The following is a 22089-nucleotide window of genomic DNA, read 5'->3' as shown; positions in this document are numbered from 1 at the left end:
CATGCACGTGGAAGGTTCTAGGCGGGCGCTTCGTCCCCAGCATAATGGCAGAGCCAACAGGGGCTGAGGGAGAGACGTCCTCCGGAGAGGAAATCTTCAAAGTGTCCATGGCCTGTAACAACAGGTTGGGCAAATCCTCTGGGCTAAAAAGCCGCGCTGCAGAGGGGTCATCCGCTCCATCCGAGCGGGGATCCGTCTCCTCCAAGGAATCCGCAAAGGACCGTTGGGAGACCTCAGACACGCTGCCCTCATCTACATCGGAGGAGACAAATTCCTCCAAGGCCTGGGAATCAACCCGAGGGCGTTTACCTCTGGGAACCTCAACCTCTTTACCAGACGAGGGAGCAGGGGCAGCATTGTGCATGAGGAAGGCCTGATGCAGCAGCAAAACAAACTCGGGGGAGAAACCCCCCAGACTGTGCACTTCCGCAGTCTGGGCAACAGCCCTAGACGCACCCTCAACCGGCGCTCGCAATAGCGGGGGAGAGACATGCTGCGCATCCAAAATGGCGTCCGGCGCGAAACTCCGCGAAGGAGCCGCGCGGGAAGAACGGCTCTTAACTTTAGCCGCTTCTGTGCCGTCGCCCAAATTAAGGGCGTTCATGGCATTAATGTCTCCAACCTCAAGGGCGGCCCAAGAAGAAGCCGTCCGAGCCGCGTGGCCGGCCAAGATGGCGGAGGCGAGGAGCGGGGGATGGGCGTTTATGGCGGGAAAAACCGCCACGCCGGAGGAAGGACCGGGACATTCATCGGTCACGAAACTGTCACCCAACAAGGGCGAATCAGGCTTGAAGACCCCCGCATCCCCTCTAGAAGCGCTCAAGCGACCCGGGGAGCGACCCTTTGCGCCCTCGCCCTCCGACGCCATATGCCACAAGGAGAAGAATCGGGGAAACCCCCTGCCCGCTATAAAAAGGTAAAAATTACCTGCTGTCCGCTCCGAGTTGTAACGACCTGGTGTCCCAGTGAGTAGCTGCAATAGACGCTTAAATAAACGTCGAAATAAACGCCTTTAAGGACGTTCAAAATTTTTTTTTTTTTTTTTTTTAACGGAGCCAGCGGGAGGGGGGAGAAAAGGAGGGACCTGGCACCACCAGGTTTGCACTTGCTCAAAAGAGCCCTCAACCCTAGGCACTCAACAAAACCTAAAAATTAGGCTTGGAGGCCTAGCCAGAGCTGCTGCTGTGTGTGACCACCACCTTCTGAGATAGAGAACATACTGAGGAGTTTCCGGCAGCACATGACCACATATAGGGAGGCAAAAGTTTGCTCTCTATCTCCACCTGCTGGTAGATGGACACAACCCACCAGTCTATGGATTGATCAGCTTGATGATATGGAAGGAGTAAAATAAAGGTGAGGTTGGGGGGGGGGGGGGGGGAAGGGGGAGGAAAGGATGTAAAATAATGATGATGATGTTAGACTAGATGCACATGTATAATTATGACATGACAATGTTTACAAAATGTTTGACTTTATTGATTTTGTTTGACGTGGTACATCATCAATAAAAACCGTTGAAATATAAAAATGGATTTGGGGAAATCCACTGCTTATTTATAGGATAAGCAGCATAAAATGTATTGTACTGTTTTCGGATCTTGTCAGGTACTTGTGATCTGGATTAGCCACTGTTGGAAACAGGATGCTTGGCTTGATGGACCTTCGGTCTGTCCTAGTATGGCAATACTAATGTACTTAAATACGTACTGTAACTAGATTTTCTGTTGATTTCCAAAATAACAGTTGTAATCATCAGAAGAATGCTCGATTCTCTCATAACAAAAGTTTGTAAACCGCTTAGAACTGAAAAGTTCTTAGGAGGATATAAGCCCAAATCTAATGTAATGTAATGATACAACGAAGGCTAGGGAGCACTGAGAAACATTAAGGTAGATTACACAGGCACAGTATGTGGGGGTGGAGATGCCACATCTTTTATCCCCAGTCTCCAACCTCAGCCAGGCAGTCTCTACCAAGACACACACATTCTCTCCCCCTCATTTTATTTCTAACCTTCCTTAGCACTTTCTCTCTCCCTTGCCCCCAGAAGCACTCTCTCCTCCCCTATTCCCTCTCTCTCTTGCACCCACAAGCACTCTCCCTCTCTTGCTCCCACAGTCCCCTGCAGTTCCACCTACTTATGGCCCTGAGACCGCCACTTATCTGTCCCAAACCTCCATGGTGAATGCATTCTGCACTCTGGTAACAGACTGCCCAGATCTCAAACTTCTAAACATGGAACACGATCATAAGATGTTGGAGGCAAGATGCTGCTGGCAAAACAGCTAACCTAGGACACAAAAATCCAGCATAACACAAATTTTTAGCTTTCCCAAATGTTGGATCCGAATATGCTGCCTGGAGCATCAAGTCCTTTCACCAAAGGGCTTCAAACTAGACATATATCTGAAGTAACAGTAGCTAAAATGATTTACCGAATAGGAACAGTGTATGTGGGGGGAAGCGGGACTTGAGCCCTGTTTTCAATGATTCTCAGCCCATTGTTCTGAACATGCAAAAACCTAGTAAAGCGGATATACTTACCTGTAGCAGGTATACTCTGAGGACAGCAGGCTTCTTATTCTGACATGTGGGTAGACGCCGTCCTGTGTCGCCCGTCCCGAAAACTTGCCATAGAATTTTTAGGAGTGCGAGTTGTGCTCCAGCGCATATGCCTTCGCGCCCACATTAGTTTAATACGAAGCAAAAAAAAAAAAAAAACAACAAATAAAACCATGCAAATAGACAACTCCAAGGGGAGGTGGGCAGGATTGTGAGAATAAGAAGCCTGCTGTCCTCGGAGAATACCCGCTACAGGTTAAGTATATTCGCTTTCTCCGAAGACAAGCAGGCTTGCTTATACTCACAAGTGGGGAATCCCTAGCATCCAGGCTCACCCAAAACAACAAACATTGGTTAACTGGGCCCTGCAACTGTAAGGAAAATGCAGATTAACCCCAAACTATATAAAAACTAGATGAGAGTACAGCCTAGGGTGGAGTTGGATTCTAGACACCAGAATCTGCAACACTGACTGCCCAAAATGACTGCTGCGTCGGGTATCCTGCTCAAGGCAGTAGCGAGATGTGAATGTGTGGATTGAAGACCATGTCGCAGCCTTGCAAATCTCTTCAATGGAGGCAGACTTCAAATGGGCTGCCAACACAGCCATGGCTCTGACATTATGAGCCGTGACATAAACCTCCAAATTCAGCCCAGCCTGGGCATAAGTGAAGGAAATGCAATCTGCCAGCCAACTGGATACGGTGTGTTTCCCCGATAGCAACCTCCATCCTTTTGGGATCAAAAGAAACAAAAAGCTGAGCAGACTGTCTGAAGGGCTTTGTCCACTCCATGTAAAAGGCCAACGCTCTCTTGCAGTCCAAGATGTGCAAGCTGCTTTCGCCAGGATGGACATGAAGTTGGGGAAAGAATGCTGGCAAGACAATCGACTGGTTCAAATGGAACTCCGACACCACCTTCTGCAGAAACCTAGGGTGCGTGCGGAGGACTCCTCTGGTGTGATGGAACTTAGTATAAGATGCATCCACTACTAAGCCTTGAAGCTCACTGACCCTACGAGCTGAAGAAACAGCCACCAAGAAAATGGCCTTCCAGGTCAAGTACTTCAGATGGCAGGAATTCAGTGATTCAAAAGGAGCTTTCATTGGCTGGGTGAGAACGACACTGAGATCCCATGACACTGGTGGAGGTTTGATAGGGGGCTTTGACAAAAGCAAACCTCTCATGAAGCTAAGGGCTGTCCAGAGATAGGCTTAGGCTTACCTTCTACATGCTGATGATAAGCACTAATTGCACTAAGGTGAATCCTTATGAAGTTGGTCTTAAGACCAGACTCTGATAAGTGTAGAAGGTATTCAACCAATGGCTTGGAGTAACATGCCATGTTGACGAGTCCAATGCCACATCTGGATGGCTTCCTGACACAGAGGGTAAGATCCAGTGCCCCCCTGCTTGTTGGTATAATACACTGCAACATGATTGTCTGTTTGAATTAGAATAATATGATGGGACAGCCAATCTCTGAAAGCCTTTACAGCATTTCAGATCGCTCTAAGCTCCAGGAGATTGATCTGAAGATTTGTTTCCTGGAGGGACCAAGCTCCTTGAGTGAAAAGCCCATCTACATGAGCTCCCCAATCCAGGAGAGATGAACCCATTGTCAGCACTTTTGTGGCTGAGGATTTTGGAATGGAAGTACCAAGGTCAAATTGTGGCTGAGGATTTTGGAATGGAAGTCCCAAATTGGACCGAATTGTCCACACTGAATTGTATGATCTCTTCAAACTCCAGGGACACTTGGATGACATCCTCTAAACCCCCCCTAGGCTTGATACCACTGAAAAGCCAGGGTCCATTGAGCAGATCTTATGTGCAGGTGTGCCATGGGTGTAACGTACACTGTGGAAGCCATATGGCCCAACAATCTCAACATCTGCCGAACTGTGACCTGCTGTGATGCCCGAACTTTGAACGCTAGGGAAACAAGATTGTCCGTATGCGTCTCCAGGAGGTAGCCTCAAACTGTCCTCGTGTCGAGCAGGGCACCTATGAACTCCAATTGTAAAACAGGTTGGAGATGGGACTTGGGGTGGTTGATAATGAACCCTAGTAGTTCTAGCACCTGAATAGTCATCCGCATGGACTCCCAAGCACGGTCCTCTGTGGTGCTCTTCACCAGCCAATCGTCAAGGTAAGGAAACAAATGAACTCCCAGTACGTGTAGCAACTTGGTAAAACACCCTGGGAGCTGGCACGAGGCCAAAAGGCAATAGACGGTATTGAAAGTGATGTCTGGTGGGCTGGAAGTATCGGGATGTGTGTATATGCATCCAAGTCCAGAGAGCATAGCTATCCGTTTTCCTGAATCATGGGAAGAAGGGTGCCTAGAGAAACCATCCTGAACTTTTCGTGGACCAGGAATTTGTTCAGGGCCCTGGATGGAATGCATCCCCCCTGTCTTTTCCTGCACAAGGAAGTACCTGGAATAGAATCCCTACTGTTCTTCCCCTGGTGGAACTGGTTTGACCGCATAGGCCTTGAGAAGGGCAGGGAGTTCCGCTCAAGTACCTGCTTGTGATGAGAGCTGCAAGAATAGGATTGGTGGACAATGTGGAGCCTTGGAAAACAAACTGAGGGTGTATTCGAGCCAGACTATTTGAAGAACTCACCGGTCGGAGGTTATGAGAGGCCACCTTTGGTGAAAAAAATGAAACCTCCTGCCAACCAGCAAGTCGTCCGGGACGGACACTTTAACTGCGGCTATGCTCTGCTGAAGCCAGTCCAAAGCTCATCCCTTGCTTTTTGCTGGGGAGCAGCAGGGGCCTTAGGCGCATGCTGTTGACGAGAACGAGCACGCTGGGGCTGAACCTCAGCAGGTTGGCGAGCCACAGAAGTGTATCTACACCTAAAATTGTAATAGGGAGCACTCCGCGACTTACCAAAATACCTCCTGGCTGAGGAGGCAGATGCAGAAGACACCCGGCATCTCCCCTCTTCACCCTCATAATCTGACATCTCCCTCTCCCTTCCACCCCCTACTAGCATCTGCCTGTCTCTTCTCTCTCCCCTCCTATCTCCCTCTCCCTTCCACCCCCTACTAGCATCTGCCTGTCTCTTCTCTCTCCCCTCCTACTCCTCCCCCACTGTTCAGCAGTTCTCCCTCTCTCTTTCCTCTCAACTATTGTTCAGCATATCTCCCTCACTCCTTTCTGTCCCTGGGTCCAACATCTCCCTCTCCCCCTCTCTTGTGCAGCATCTCTCCTTCCCTCTCCTCCACCTCCATGGCCAACATCTCTCCCTCTCCCCCTGCCTTGAGCCCCTGGTCTAACATCTATCTTTCACCCTCTCCCCTCCACGTCATGTTCAACATTTGCCCTTCTTATCTATCCCTCTCTTCCCTCCACTGCCATGTCCAACACCTTTTTCCTCTCTCGTCCTTTACCACTTCTGTGCAGCCTTTCCCTCCCTCTCCTCACCTATACCCAACAGTGAGCAGTAGGCGGGGGAAAAGTCGTGGTTTGGGCTGGGGAGACAGTCTTCCCAAGTCTTTCATACAGGGCGTCTATGGGGCACACCGTTACTAGGTGGGCTTGCGCCCAAAGTGGAACATGGCGACTGTGATGTATGGTTACTTCTTGTGTTCTTTTCTGTCTTTATATGCTAGCACTGCAGTTTTTGAAATAAAAATTTGCTTTATTAATTCTAGGGGGAATTTTGAAAAATATTCTGCACACAGTATTTTACATTCTGCAGACTAAGCGAATGCTACATACCTGTAGAAGGTATTCTCCGAGGACAGCAGGCTGATTGTTCTCACTGATGGGTGACGTCCACGGCAGCCCCTCCAATCGGAACTTCTCTAGCAAAGGCCTTTGCTAGTCCTCGTACGCCGATGCGCACCGCGCATGCGCGGCCGTCTTCCCGCCCGAATCGGCTCGTGTTCGTCAGTCCCGTATATAGCAAAACAAAGACAAGGGAAGACACAACTCCAAAGGGGAGGCAGGTGGGTTTGTGAGAACAATCAGCCTGCTGTCCTCGCAGAATACCTTCTACAGGTATGTAGCATTCGCTTTCTCCGAGGACAAGCAGGCTGCTTGCTCTCACTGATGGGGTATCCCTAGCCCCCAGGCTCACTCAAAACAACAAACATGGTCAACTGGGCCTCGCAACAGCGAGGACATAACTGAGATTGACCTAACAATTTTTCCAACTAACTGAGAGTGTAGCCTGGAACAGAATAAAACATGGGCCTAGGGGGGTGGAGTTGGATCCTAAACCCCGAACAGATTCTGAAGCACTGACTGCCCGAACCGACTGTCGCGTCGGGTATACTGCTGCAGGCAGTAATGAGATGTGAATGTGTGGACAGATGACCACGTCGCAGCTTTGCAAATCTCTTCAATAGTGGCTGACTTCAAGTGGGCCACCGACGCTGCCATGGCTCTAACATTATGAGCTGTGACATGACCCTCAAGAGCCAGCCCAGCCTGGGCGTAAGTGAAGGAAATGCAATCTGCTAGCCAATTGGATATGGTGCGTTTCCCCACAGCCACTCCCCTCCTGTTGGGATCAAAAGAAACAAACAATTGGGCGGACTGTCTGTTGGGCTGTGTCCGCTCCAGATAGAAGGCCAATGCTCGCTTGCAGTCCAATGTGTGCAGCTGACGTTCAGCAGGGCAGGAATGAGGATGGGGAAAGAATGTTGGCAAGACAATTGACTGGTTCAGATGGAACTCCGACACAACCTTTGGCAAGAACTTAGGGTGAGTGCGGAGGACTACTCTGTTATGATGAAATTTGGTGTAAGGGGCCTGGGCTACCAGGGCCTGAAGCTCACTGACTCTACGAGCTGAAGTAACTGCCACCAAGAAAATGACCTTCCAGGTCAAGTACTTCAGATGGCAGGAGTTCAGTGGCTCAAAAGGAGGTTTCATCAGCTGGGTGAGAACGACATTGAGATCCCATGACACTGTAGGAGGTTTGACGGGGGGCTTTGACAAAAGCAAACCTCTCATGAAGCGAACAACTAAAGGCTGTCCTGAGATCGGCTTACCTTCCACACGGTAATGGTATGCACTAATTGCGCTAAGGTGAACCCTTACAGAGTTGGTCTTGAGACCAGACTCAGACAAGTGCAGAAGGTATTCAAGCAGGGTCTGTGTAGGACAAGAGCGAGGATCTAGGGCCTTGCTGTCACACCAGACGGCAAACCTCCTCCATAGAAAGAAGTAACTCCTCTTAGTGGAATCTTTCCTGGAAGCAAGCAAGATGCGGGAGACACCCTCTGACAGACCCAAAGAGGCAAAGTCCTCTCAACATCCAGGCCGTGAGAGCCAGAGACTGGAGGTTGGGATGCAGAAGCGCCCCCTCGTCCTGTGTGATGAGGGTCGGAAAACACTCCAATCTCCACGGTTCTTCGGAGGATAACTCCAGAAGAAGAGGGAACCAGATCTGACGCGGCCAAAAGGGAGCAATCAGGATCATGGTGCCTCGGTCTTGCTTGAGTTTCAACAAAGTCTTCCCGACCAGAGGTATGGGAGGATAAGCATACAGGAGACCCTCCCCCCAGTCCAGGAGGAAGGCATCCGGTGCCAGTCTGCCGTTGGCCTGAAGCCTGGAACAGAACTGAGGCACCTTGTGGTTGGCTCGAAATGCAGAGATCTACCAAGGGGGTGCCCCACACCTGGAAGATCTGTCGCACTACTTGGGAGTTGAGCGACCACTCGTGAGGTTGCATAATCCTGCTCAACCTGTCGGCCAGACTGTTGTTTACGCCTGCCAGGTATGTGGCTTGGAGCACCATGCCCTGACGGCGAGCCCAAAGCCACATGCTGACGGCTTCCTGACACAGGGGGCGAGATCCGGTGCCCCCCTGCTTGTTGATGTAATACATGGCAACCTGGTTGTCTGTCTGAATTTGGAAAATTTGGTGGGACAACCGATCTCTGAAAGCCTTCAGAGCGTTCCAGACCGCTCGTAACTCCAGGAGATTGATCTGCAGATCGCGTTCCTGGAGGGACCAGCTTCCTTGGGTGTGAAGCCCATCGACATGAGCTCCCCACCCTAGGAAAGACGCATCCGTAGTCAGCACTTTTTGTGGCTGAGGAATTTGGAAAGGACGTCCCAGGGTCAAATTGGACCAAATCGTCCACCAATACAGGGATCTGAGAAAACTCGTGGACAGGTGGATCACGTCTTCTAGATCCCCAGCAGCCTGAAACCACTGGGAAGCTAGGGTCCACTCAGCAGATCGCATGTGAAGGCGGGCCATGGGAGTCACATGAACTGTGGAGGCCATGTGGCCCAGCAATCTCAACATCTGCCGAGCTGTGATCTGCTGGGACGCTCGCACCCGCGAGACGAGGGACAACAAGTTGTTGGCCCTCGCCTCTGGGAGATAGGCACGAGCCGTCCGAGAATCCAGCAGAGCTCCTATGAATTCGAGTCTCTGTACTGGGAGAAGATGGGACTTTGGATAATTTATCACAAACCCCAGTAGCTCCAGGAGGCGAATAGTCATCTGCATGGACTGTAGAGCTCCTGCCTCAGATGTGTTCTTCACCAGCCAATCGTCGAGATAGGGGAACACGTGCACTCCCAGCCTGCGAAGCGTCGCTGCTACTACAGCCAAGCACTCTGGGTGCAGAGGCGAGCCCAAAGGGTAGCACACAGTACTGGAAGTGACGTGTGCCCAGCTGAAATCACAGATACTGTCTGTGAGCTGGCAGTATCGGGATGTGCATGTAGGCGTCCTTCAAGTCCAGAGAGCATAGCCAGTCGTTTTCCTGAATCATGGGAAGAAGGGTGCCCAGGGAAAGCATCCTGAACTTTTCCTTGACCAGATATTTGTTCAGGGCCCTTAGGTCTAGGATGGGACGCATCCCCCCTGTTTTCTTTTCCACAAGGAAGTACCTGGAATAGAATCCCAGCCCTTCTTGCCCGGATGGCACGGGCTCGACCGCATTGGCGCTGAGAAGGGCGGAGAGTTCCTCTGCAAGTACCTGCTTGTGCTGGAAGCTGTAGGATTGAGCTCCCGGTGGGCAATTTAGAGGTTTCGAGGCCAAATTGAGGGTGTATCCCTGCCGGACTATTTGGAGAACCCACTGGTCAGAGGATATGAGAGGCCACCTTTGGTGAAAAACTTTCAACCTCCCCCCGACTGGCAGATCGCCCGGCACTGACACATCGGCTATGCTCTGCTGGAGCCAGTCAAAAGCTCGTCCCTTGCTTTTGCTGGGGAGCCAAGGGGCCTTGCTGAGGTGCACGCTGCTGACGAGAGCGAGCGCACTGGGGCTTAGCCTGGGCCGCAGGCTGTCGGGAAGGAGGATTGTACCTACGCTTACCAGAAGAGTAGGGAACAGTCTTCCTTCCCCCATAAAAACGTCTACCTGTGGAGGTAGAAGCTGAAGGCTGCCGGCAGGAGAACTTGTCGAAAGCGGTATCCCGCTGGTGGAGCTGCTCTACCACCTGTTCGACCTTCTCTCCAAAAATATTGTCCGCTCAGCAAGGCGAGTCCGCAATCCGCTGCTGGATCCTATTCTCCAGGTGGAGGCACGCAGCCATGAGAGTCTGCGCATCACCACACCTTGAGCAGCGGCCCTGGACGCAACATCAAAGGTGTCATACACCCCTCTGGCCAGGAATTTTCTGCATGCCTTCAGCTGCCTGACCACCTCCTGAAATGGCTTGGCTTGCTCAGGAGGGAGCTTGTCCACCAAGCCCGCCAACTGCCGCACATTGTTCCGCATATGTATGCTCGTGTAGAGCTGGTAAGACTGGATTTTGGCCACGAGCATAGAAGAATGGTAGGCCTTCCTCCCAAAGGAGTCTAAGGTTCTAGAGTCCTTACCCGGGGGCGCCAAAGCATGCTCCCTAGAACTCTTAGCCTTCTTTAGGGCCAAATCCACAACTCCAGAGTCGTGAGGCAACTGAGTGCGCATCATGGATCCGGTACTGGGACTTGATCTTCTTGGGAATGTGGGGATTACTTAGAGGCTTGGTCCAGTTCGCCAGCAATGTCTTTTTTAGGACATGATGCATGGGTACTGTGGACGGTTCCTTAGGTGGAGAAGGATAGTCCAGGAGCTCAAACATTTCAGCCCTGGGCTCGTCCTCCACAACCACCGGGAAGGGGATGGCCGTAGACATCTCCCTGACAAAGGCCGCAAAAGACAGACTCTCGGGTGGTGAAAGCTGCCTTTCAGGGGAGGGAGTAGGATCAGAAGGAAGGCCATCAGACTCCTCGTAAGAGAAATAACTGATGTCCTCCTCCTCCTCCTCCCACGAGGTCTCACCATCGGTATCAGACACAAGTTCATGAACCTGTGTCTGAAGCCGTGCCCAGCTCGACTCCGTGGAAACACGGCCACGGTGTGAGTGTCGAGAGGTAGACTCCCGCGCCAGCACCGGCGAAGCTCCCTCCGCCGACGTCGTCGGGGAGCCTTCCTGGGAGGCGACCGCAGTCGGTACCGCAAGCGGCACCGATGCTGGAGACCTCACCCCGGGTAAGGGGCCAGCCGGCGCCTCACTCGACAGTACTGGTGGCGCAAGCACCCCCTGTACCGGAGGGGAAGGGCGCAACAGCTCTCCTAGGATCTCTGGAAGGACGGCCCGGAGACTCTCGTGCAGGGCGGCTGTGGAGAAAGACATAGAAGCCGATGCAGGTGTCGAAGTCAGAGTCTGTTCCGGGCGCGGAGGCTGTTCTGGGCTGTCCAAGGTGGAGCGCATCGACACCTCCTGAACAGAGGGTGAGCGGTCCTCCCGGTGCCAATGCCTACTGGGTGCCGACTCCCTCGGCGACCCAGAGCTCTCGGTACCGATGCGGGAAGGAGACCGGTGTCGATGTTTCTTTTACTTTTTCAAACGAAGCATGTCACCGGAACTTCCCGGTACCGACGAGGAGGATGTAGAATCCAACCGTCGCTTCCTCGGGGCCGAGGCCGAAGAAGGTCAGTCTCGGGGGGGCTGTACTGCAGGAGCCCTCAGGGTAGGGGGAGACCCACCCGAAGGCTCACCGCCACCAGCAGGGGAATGGACAGCCCTCACCTGCACTCCGGTCGAAGCACCACCGTCCGACGACATCAGCACTAGTGGAGGTCCCGGTACCACCGACGCCGACGCAGCCTTCAGATGTCTCAGTACCGACGATGCAGAGGGTCGATGCCTCCGATGCCGAGGTCGGAGGTCTTGACGCTGTCGACGTCGATGCACTCGATACCCCCGGTGCTGTTGCCGACGAAGAGCCCGAGAACAACACGTTCTACTGGGCCAATCTCGCTACCTGAGTCCTTTTCTGTAAAAGGGCGCAAAGACTACAGGCCTGCGGGCGGTGCCCAGCCCCCAGACACTGAAGACACGACGCGTGCCTATCAGTGAGCGAGATTACCCGGACGCACTGGGTGCACTTCTTGAAGCTGCTGGGAGACTTCGATGACATGGGCGGAAAAATCACGCCGGCGAAATCAAAACTCATAACTGCGGTAAAGGCACCAAAAAGAGGGTGAGAAAAAACTCGAACCGAGGCCTCAAAGGGGCCTACCCCGAAAACGAAAGAAAACTTAACGGGGCAAAAAAACTGGAAATACGGGAAGGGAAAAAAGACCGAAAAGGTCCTTCTCCAATTCCCTTTTTTTTTTTTGATAGCGAAAGTCCAAAAGACGCACGAGGGTCAACTTAAGGGGCGCAAACGGCGTAAAACACAACCGTCCCGAGCACGGACAAAAGAAGACTGACGAACACGAGCCGGTTCGGGCGGGAAGACGGCCGCGCATGCGCGGTGCGCATCGGCGCGCGAGGACTAGCAAAGGCCTTTGCTAGAGAAGTTCCGATTGGAGGGGCTGCCGTGGACGTCACCCCCATCAGTGAGAACAAGCAGCCTGCTTGTCCTCGGAGAATTTGTTATTACTCAGGAAGTGATTTTATGACCACGCAATACAGAAATACCATGCAATACTACTCAAAAAAGAAGCATCATTTTTACAGTCATGCAGACACCTATATCATAAGAAGCTGACTGGGCCCGAACCTTCAGTCTCAATCAGATGTAAGCCGGTGTCAGACATCACTTTGAAACACTAGACCTGCCCCTCCCCATGACTAGCTGAGGAAGTGTACCATCAGCCTCTCAACTACCCAGAGTACTCCAAGGTGGCACCCTCTCCTGCCTTCTACTCCTACTTTAGCAACAGACTAAGAGGCAGATGCACTAAACGTTTTTCATCGTTAAATGAGCCCTCGGGGAAGAATTTCCGATCCTTTCCATGCACTTAAGCCTATTTTCCGACGACAGTAGCAGCTAACGAAAACGGAATGGAGATGAGCAATTAGTGTGAAAACCCCATTGAAACGACATGCACTAACCTTTTCCGATTGCCTTTACGCAGGAAAAAGGCAGGAAAACTAACGAGAGGTCTGGACCTCTCGTTAGGACAGCTCTGTGCCAGGAAAAAGTGTTAAGTGAAAAAATAAACAAACTTTGAGCCAATCCCAGCGCATTAGCAGAGCTAAAAGCGCTGTGATTGGTCCAAAGGACCTCAGAAAACACATAAAAAAATAAAACTAAAAAAAGGATCGGGAGGGGGCAAGGGCGCTCATCAGGAGCGTCCTGTACGGACGGCCTTGCCCCCCCCCCGCCGCTGCTCCCCACTTTCCGCCGCTCCCCCCACCCCGAAAAAGCAAAATTGTAGCAGCCCCTGCCCCCCTCCCTTCCTCACTACTCTCAGCTCCGCCTCCCGACATCCTCCGTCTGTGCCCCGCCCCCTTTGGGGGTCGTCGCCGCCATTCCCCTTCTCCATCGGGCCCCCCTCCCTCTTACCGGGCCCGTGCAGCGCCTCTCTCCTCTGTCCGAAGGCGCTGCACGGGCAAGAAGAACGCTGAATCAGCTGATGCCTGCCTTCGCGATGGCGCGTCTTTCTCCTGCTGCGCCCGCCCCTGTCTGACGTCAGTGTTACTGACGTCAGACAGGGGCGGGCCCAGGAGGAGAAAGACGCTCTATCGCGAAGGCAGGCATCAGCTGATTCAGCGTTCTTCTTGCCCGTGCAGCGCCTTCGGACAGAGGAGAGAGGCTGCACGGGCCCGGTAAGAGGGAGGGGGGCCCGATGGAGAAGGGGAATGGCGGCGACGACCCCCAAAGGGGGCGGGGCACAGACGGAGGATGTCGGGAGGCGGAGCTGAGAGTAGTGAGGAAGGGAGGGGGGCAGGGGCTGCTACAATTTTGCTTTTTCGGGGTGGGGGGAGCGGCGGAAAGTGGGGAGCAGCGGCGGGGGGGGGGGGGGGGGGGGGGCAAGGCCGTCCGTACAGGACGCTCCTGATGAGCGCCCTTGCCCCCTCCCGATCCTTTTTTTTGTTTTTTTTTTTATGTGTCAATTCAATTTGCCATGTGCTTGTGATTTGACTGTTTGTGGCATGCGCAGAGCAGCTAACATAACGCTTGGCTGCTCTGCGCATGATTTGGGGGCCGATTAACGATGTGTATTGTGATTCTTTGATACATTGTACGTTTCAATACCGATTCCAGCATGTGTGACTTTTTTTTTTGGTGCATTTTTCGTTATTTTAAAATCGTTAGGGACTTTAACGATTTAGATTTTTTTACGTTTGGTTGCTGCATCTGCCTCTAATACGGCTGAGCTGACTGAAGTAGACTCTGAGGAAGCGGTACTGAAGTTGTCACATGTGCACATTGTGCTCAGTGAAGTCCTACTCCTGCAGCCTCACCAAGTCACCCATAACCCCTCCATTAGTGCTGCTCACTCATTCCAGCTGCCAGAGCTGCAGGACCTAGTGCAGCACATTGGCAGAAATGGGCTGGCACTACTCTGAAAGTCTGCAGGAAAATCCTCCCTGGAACTAAGTTCTCTCTGCCTGGGCTGATGTAGGCTCACACTGTATGACACACACACACAGGCCAGCAACATCAGAGATCACCTGACTACTGTCACTTGTGTGTGGGGACCTCCATATGCAGCTGAGCGAATTTTCCAGAGACTTCCATGTGCAGCCAGGTAGTAGTGCTACTTGCCCACTGCCCACGACAGTAGTATTAGTTACTGCTACTAACCAGTAGTCAGCTAGCTCTCAGTCTGAGTCTTCACTGTGTCTGCTCTGCACTCTTCTGCAGCAGTACAGTGTCAGGAGTACTATTCTTTTGCTAAAGCAAGCTAAGCAACTCAGGCCACCACTGAGCCAACAGAGACGACCGGATATTTGAAGGTACCATTCCATGGCTTGTCTGACATCTATAGGGTTACAGAGGTGGTGGGGAGGGGAAGCAGTGGGCACCAGTAACTTGTCACCTTGTTCTCTTGGATAGGGTTTCCCTTTCCCATTTCCAGTCCCATCCTTCCTTACTAGTTTCCCACACGGACGCCTATCATGGAGGTGATTAAAAGACAAAACATTTACAAACAAAAAAATTAATCTACGTTTAAAAATGCTATGCATATAGCTATTAAAACTTTTATACCAGCAATTATTTGAAAATGTAACACACAAAACTCCTTCCCTCCTCCACCCTCTCACAAATAAATTTAAGAAGCTTGTTAAAAAGGTATTTAAATTTCTAATTTATTATGTTTCTGTTCCATTGTACCCACAGAGACCTAGACAGATTACAAACTGATAGGTACATAATCACAATATAGTATTGCTTGTAAACAAACTAGATACTGTGGTACAACTTAATACTTTTTACTTTGTAATAAAGTAGTTTTAACAGCTATACTTTTTTACTTTTTCATGAGTGTTTTTTTTTTTTTTAAATAAGACTTTCTACTTTTACTTCACTACTTTTGAAGCCAGTACTTTTACTTATTAAAAGTACTTAAGTAACAACCCCACCTCAGATAAGAACTACACTCCACCCCTCTGAGTTCTCCTCTATCACCTCTTTGGCTTGAATCCTGTCTCCTTATTTACTCTTTCCACCTTACTCCTAGGATTAGCTCCCCCACCTGCTTTTGTCATCTCCCTCATGGGTTAAATTCCTCCCTCCATCATGATTAGACCCTCAGATCACTTCTTATTGCCCCCCTCCACAAATTCTCTATCTTCAGCCACTAAAAAGACCCCGGCTTTCTCTTACCTCCCCTCCTCTACCTGATCTCCTCCCCACAGCCCAGCACAACTCCCAGTTTTCTTTCTCTACTGCCCTCCCCAAAGGCCTGTCCAATCCCCAGGTCTGTTCCCCAAACCTCTTCAAGAGAAAGCCAAGAACTCTGTCCAACCCCCCCCCCCCCCCACAACACACACACCCAGGCCTTCCCCGCTTACTGTCTACTTCTTTCAGATTCCACCAGATCCCACCACTCCCTTTTCTCTTCAGGCCACAGCAGGCCATGGTTTCTTCCTCTTTTCCAGCCTGCTCTGGCCATTTCTGCTCCTGCCCCCTGATCTCGATGCTAAACTGTACTTGGGAGGAGTCTGCATACATTTTGTGTTGTGCAGAACAGCCTCAGAAGTACATTACAAAGGAATGTTAAACAAACTGCACTGCTCCACTAAAAGGTTGCTGACCACTGAGTTTTAAGAAATCATTGTAACAAACTGGTTGCTTTCTAGTGAGGAATCACCCAATTTCACCCCAAGCAATAAACTCATTTTTATGAAGTCACTGAGATATACAGAACACAGAAATCTTTCTACCTTCCACTGTATCACTCCAGGCATCCATTTCAAACCAGGCAACTCTGAGGACACATCAGCAAGCTCCAAGGAACCTGCATAAAATTCAAACAAGAGATGTTACAGTACTCCTAAGTATTTTCCTAAAGCAATTAATATCAATTTCCACAGCCAATTCTCACCCCCTTCCCCAAATGAGACCAGTCAGTCATTCTCACAAGTGGGCAGCATCATCCATGTTGCCCGGTGCAGAACGCATTTACAGTGTATTACAGCTTTAAGAGCCAGCATCCCCACTGCGCATGTGTGAATGCCCTCTCACCCACCGATAGCACGGGGCCATCAGTACTGCAAATTAGCTATACAAAAACAATTCCAAGGGGAGGTGGGAGGGTATGCAAGAATGACTGGCCTATTGTCCTCAAAAAATACCTGCAACGGGCAAGTGTCTCCGCTTTCTCCGAGGACAAGCAGGCCATATTATACTCACCAAAAACAACAACAGTAGGACAATTAGAACGCAGCCTGGAACAGAAGAAAATGGGCCTAGGAGGGTGGATTCCAGACCCCAAACAAATTCTGCAGAACTGTCTGTTCAAACAGACTACTGTGTTGTGTATCTTGCTCAAGGAAATAGTGAGATGTGAATGTGTGGACCGAAAACCACGATGCAGCCTTGCAGATCTCTTCTGTTGTGGCTAATCTCGTGGGCAACAGACGCAGCCATGGCTCTGACATTATGAGCCTTGACATGACCCTCAAGAGTCAGTCCAGCTTGGGCATTAAGTGAAAGAAATGCAATCTGCTAGCCAATTGGAGTGCATTTCTAGGTGGTGACTGCCATCCTCTTGAGATCAAAAGAAATAAAAAGCTGGGTGGACTGTCTTTTGGGCCTAGTCCGCTCTAAGTAAAAGGCCAATGCTTGCTTGCAGTCCAAGATGAGCAGTGTGCTTTTGCCAGGATGGGAATGAGGCTTGAGGAAGAATGTTGAAAGAATGATCATCTGGTTCAAATGGAAATCTGACATAACCTTAGGCAGGAACTTAGGGTGCGTGCAGAGAACTACTTTGCTATGATGAAATTTAGTGTAGGTGGATCCGCTACTAGGGCCTGAAACTAGGGACTGGGAGGCTCTGCGAGCTGAAGTAATGGCCACCAAAACCAAGACCATCTAAGTCAAGCACTTCAGATGACAGGAATCAAGCAGATCAAAAGGAACATTCATTAGTTGGGTGAGGATGATGTTGAAGTCCCATGACACAGGCATAGATTTGACAGTGGGCTTTGTCAACAACAAACCTCTCATGAAACTAACAACTAGAGGCTGTCTAGAGATGAGCTTATCTTCCACATGGGAATGATAAGCACCAATTGCAATGAGGTGAACCATTTCAGAGTTGGTCTTTAAACCAGACTCGGAGAGGTGCAGAAGGTATTCAAGCATGGTCTTTGTAGGGAAAGAAACAGGATTAAGGGCCCTGCTCTCACACAAGACAGTAAACCTCCTCCATCTGAGAGAATAGTCTTAGTGGGATCTTTTGTGGAAGCCAGCAAGTCTCTGGAGAAACCCTCAGGAGATGCAAGGAAGAAAATTCTAAGTTGTCAACATCCAGGCCGAGAGGGCCAGGAACTGGAGATTGGAATGCAGAAAAGATCCCTCGTTCTGTGTTATGAGGATTAGAAAACACTCCAATCTCCAAGGTTCTTTGGAAGATAACTCCAGAAGAAGAGGGAACCAGATCTGCCTGGGCCAATAAGCAGTAATCAGGATCATGGCTCCACGGTCTTCCTCCAGTTTCAGCAGAGTCTTCCCCACAAGAGGAATGGGAGGATACGCATACAGAAGGCCGTTTCCCCACTGCTTGCCCCAGGATTGGTAGCATGGAATGTTGCTACTAATTGGGTTTCTGCCAGGTACTTGTGACTTGGATTGGTCACTGTTGGAAGCAGGATACTGGGCTAGATGGACCATTGGTCTGACCCATTATGGCTATTCTTATGTTATGTTCTTAATATGTGACCTGGGCAACAGTAGAAGAAAAATGCTGCTTTTTATCCCCCAGACATAAAAAGCAGACTTCAATTTTTGAGAAAATCGAGAAGCTACTTGGAAAGAATAAATGTATTTGACAAACAGAGAAAAAGGAACAATGAATAAGAGCCTCATCTTCTACAAAACACATACTCTAAAACCTAGAAAAAAATAGTATAGGTGTTCTGCCATACGTGATTTACGGATTTCACAATTACAATCATAATGCAGTGTACAATAAGAAAATATAAGCAAAAATAATTTAAGTTCAAATATTTATTGAAAAATTTCAAACATAACAAGAAAGAAAAAATTACATCTGATCAGAGGTAGCATACAATGTGAAAAAAAAAAAAAAAAAAAATACATCCAGAAAGCCAGGTGGGTAAATAAGATACAAGTGGTATTCATTTTAACTATGGATGTTCAAGTTTTGTTGGCCATTTGCAACTCAAATTTTTAATTTCAATACACAGCATTTTTCCAATTACTACAAACCATTTGCCGAGTAATTAGCAAATCAAACTATTTTTATCTTATTTATTAGGATTTATTAAACTAGACTTTTCAGTGTAACAGCCATGAAAATTATACTAAAACATCAATTCTAAATCAACATGAAAAATCTCTCAAATATACCTTCCCAAACAGCATTCCAAAAGGGCTGAAGACTGGAACACTCAGATATCATATGGCTTCTTCATGGGTCATAGATTTGATATACCGCCTTTCAGTGGTACAACCAAAGTGGTTTACATATTACATAGAGGTACTTTCTCTGTCCCTGGTAGGCTCACAATCTAAGTTTTTATAACTGGGGTAGTGGAGGGTTAAGTGACCTGCCCAGGACCACAAGAAGCTGCTATGGATAAGGGACTACTGTCCACAACTTGTCCGAACCATAAACCGCTCCACTCCATCCCCAGAATACCAAAATGTATTAGTTTGTTGCAAATCAACTCTTCATAAGGCAGCAAGAATAAGGACTGCATCAAAACTAGCAGATCGAAATGGGCAGGTCACTCTGGACCAGAAAGGGTTCCTTCTAATGTCTGCCTATTAACTCCCATCTTTCCTCTAGGCCTTTTGGTATTAAGCACCTTAAAGTCCCTTGAGGCTATCAGAGCAGTTCTATAAAGGGCACCTTTATTTAGGTGCTAATAGTGTACACAACTTTAGGTGCTAATAGTGTACACAACTTTACAGAATAGCAGCACATATACATGCAAATGATGTCGCTAATTGTTTTTTATGATGGCCACTGACTAGGGAAGCTGCACTGCAGCGAGCTCCCAACGTGGCTAGGGAAGATGCACAGCAGAGAGCTCCTGATTCCCAGCACAAAAGTCAGACGGGCAAGGTCCACAAAGGCCCAGAGGCAATAACTGAGGCTTCACAGCATGAGAGACCAAGGAGCTGCTGGGTCCAGACCAGGGGACACCGAGCGGGATGCGTCCAGAGGTGGTAGCGGGGCCCCCATTCCAAGGACCGCAGTGAGCCTACGCGGCTCCCAAGAAAGCACCCTCAGTGATCAGAGCCCCAGAACGGACTGCCGACTGGATATGCTGCCCAGACTCTGACCAACCGACGTCGAGAACTAGGACCCAAGCCTGTGCCGGATGGAGAGCTGGAGATCCATCGTGCCGAGTCAGGGGACACTGGTTTTGGCAGGACATCTCTGCCGTCAGATCCCCCCTGCCCCCTGGCCACGCTGCGACCCAAACGGCACTGTCATACTGAAGTTCACGGATCCAGAAAAAGACCAGGACGCCACTAATCCAGATTGCAGGAAACAGTTCCGAGTGGCCACTGGAGGAAGGTCAGACTCCCTGCCATTAGGTCGCGACGAACCTCAACAGGACGTGGCACCAGGGCAGAGTCAGTGCCCCTGAAATACAGAAGACCAGCGGACTCTCCCCCCCCCCCCCCCCCCCCCGCAGCAGACAGGTGATCCCCCCCACATCGGGGAACAGCAGGAGCGCACAACTGAAGGTATTAAAAAAAAAAAAAGCAACAAAGATGTTTTACATCCCAGCCCACCCCTTCAAATAATTCACATCCTGCACCTAGTGTGGACCCTTGCTGAGCTCCCAAAACAGCACCTAAACCAAGTTAAAATACTCACCCACAAATCCCCCCCTCCACAATTCGAAACATATTAGCACCACGAGACTTTTCTGTTGGAGCAGCGAACCCTGACACAACACACAACAATCATGGCGTCAAGTCCTTGGCTCTGTCTATTTCTAATCCTAACAAGTTATGGACAGTGGTCCCTTACCCAATCTCTCAATATAGCATACAACTATATCCACCTTCCAGCTCACCCTTACCTATCCAACTGGAATGCCTACAAATTTGATTGACTGCACGAAAGTTCTACCTCATCCTATTGAAATTCTACTCCTCCAACTACAAACGCTTTAAAAGATACAAAAACAAACCTGGCCTAAGATCAAAAGACCAAGGCCGATCCCCCATACAGATACAATGTCTGTTCCCATTCCCTGTTATTACCTCAACATTAGATCAGTGGGCAACAAAATACCGCTCCGAAAAGACTGGCTAGAGGAACACCAACCAGGATGCCTCTATTTAACGGAAACCTGGCTATTCTCTGAAGATGATCCATGAATGAAAGAACTATATCCTAGGATACTATCACACTATCCCGGAAGGGGAAAAAGGAAGGGGGCATTGCCCTCATATACAAAAGACATATTCAATGCTTTACTTACTGTCTCATTCCTAACTCCAGGTCTAGAGATTCTCACATGCCATCTCAAAGACTTGTCATCAAAAGACTAATCTAACATGCATACTATGTTACAGTCCCCCTAATAAATGTCCTAAAGCTTACCCTCAATTCTGCAAATTTGTCTCAAAAAACTTAACTGAAGGAGGAAGTGACGTCATCGAGTACAATGGACGCTTTAGCACAGAGCTCCCGCTTACCCCTTACTAAATTGGTGCTTCATCAGCACTAAACCTGACAGACGCTGCTACAAAACGCACCTGGAAGGCTCCCGAACACAAAGCAGCTCCCACGATTGATGAACCGGAACCCAACACTGACGAAGTTATTACAATTCGCGTACACGCCACGAACGGCAGCAAGGGCGAACAAAATGGCGGAGCCAGCTGAAAAATCGACGCTGGAAGGCGAGAAGGAGCAGCGTCTACAGGACGCGCGGTCCGGGCTGGGGGAGGAAATCCCGACAGGGCCGGGGCTGGCGGCAGAGCTGAAGACCTGGCTACAGGACATTAGTGCCAATCTGCAGACATTGCGAACTGAAGTGGCTAAGATGGGGTCCGACCTCAGGGCTGACATTAGGGACCTGGGCTCCAGAATTGAAGACATCGAAACGCAGATGGAGAACCAGGGGGAGGCCCTGGGTCAGGTGGACCAGCAAGTGCAAGATTTGAGAGCTGCCCAGCAAATACAAGACAAATTAGAGGATCTTGAAAACAGGAGCCGCCGGAGCAACCTGAGGTTTCGGGGGCTGCCGGAGATACCGACCTACCAAGACTGTGAAGAAGTGGTCCGAAAGATAGCGGTGGAGCTATTAGATAAGAATGGCACACAGATCACTGAGGAGGCCATCCAGATTGAGCGAGCACATAGGGCGCTGGGCCCAGTAAGAAATAATGCGCCGAAGGACATTATCGCATGTTTCACTAGCTATAAGTTAAAAGAACAAGTTCTTAAAGCGTCGCGTCAGGTGCAAGATTTTACGTGGGACTCCTATAAGATAGCAGTGTATCAAGACCTGGCAGCCGCAACATTGAAGAGGAGGAATGAATTGCGCCCATTTACAAGAATGCTGCGAGAGATGAACATTCAATATAGATGGCGGCACCCATTTGCACTAGCTTTCTATAAAGACGGTAAACAGCACCAGGTGCGCTCC

General features: G+C 49.9%; 1 protein-coding gene across 2 annotated transcripts in view; it reads right to left on the bottom strand.

Moving 5' to 3' along the window:
- The window catches only part of LOC115474227 (tRNA (cytosine(34)-C(5))-methyltransferase-like), a 358438-nt gene that overhangs the window by 186742 nt on the left and 149607 nt on the right, over positions 1–22089 (bottom strand). For both annotated transcript variants that reach the window (XM_030209615.1, XM_030209607.1), the window contains exon 10: positions 16168–16241. In XM_030209615.1, the coding sequence (XP_030065475.1) occupies positions 16168–16241 (74 nt within the window). The remainder of the gene's footprint in view (positions 1–16167; positions 16242–22089) is intronic.

This window comes from Microcaecilia unicolor, chromosome 1 (genome assembly GCF_901765095.1).
Source record: "Microcaecilia unicolor chromosome 1, aMicUni1.1, whole genome shotgun sequence".
In the NCBI taxonomy this organism is placed as follows: domain Eukaryota; kingdom Metazoa; phylum Chordata; class Amphibia; order Gymnophiona; family Siphonopidae; genus Microcaecilia; species Microcaecilia unicolor.
Note: the sequence above shows the minus strand (reverse complement) of the source record. Positions and strands in the feature narration are given on the sequence as shown.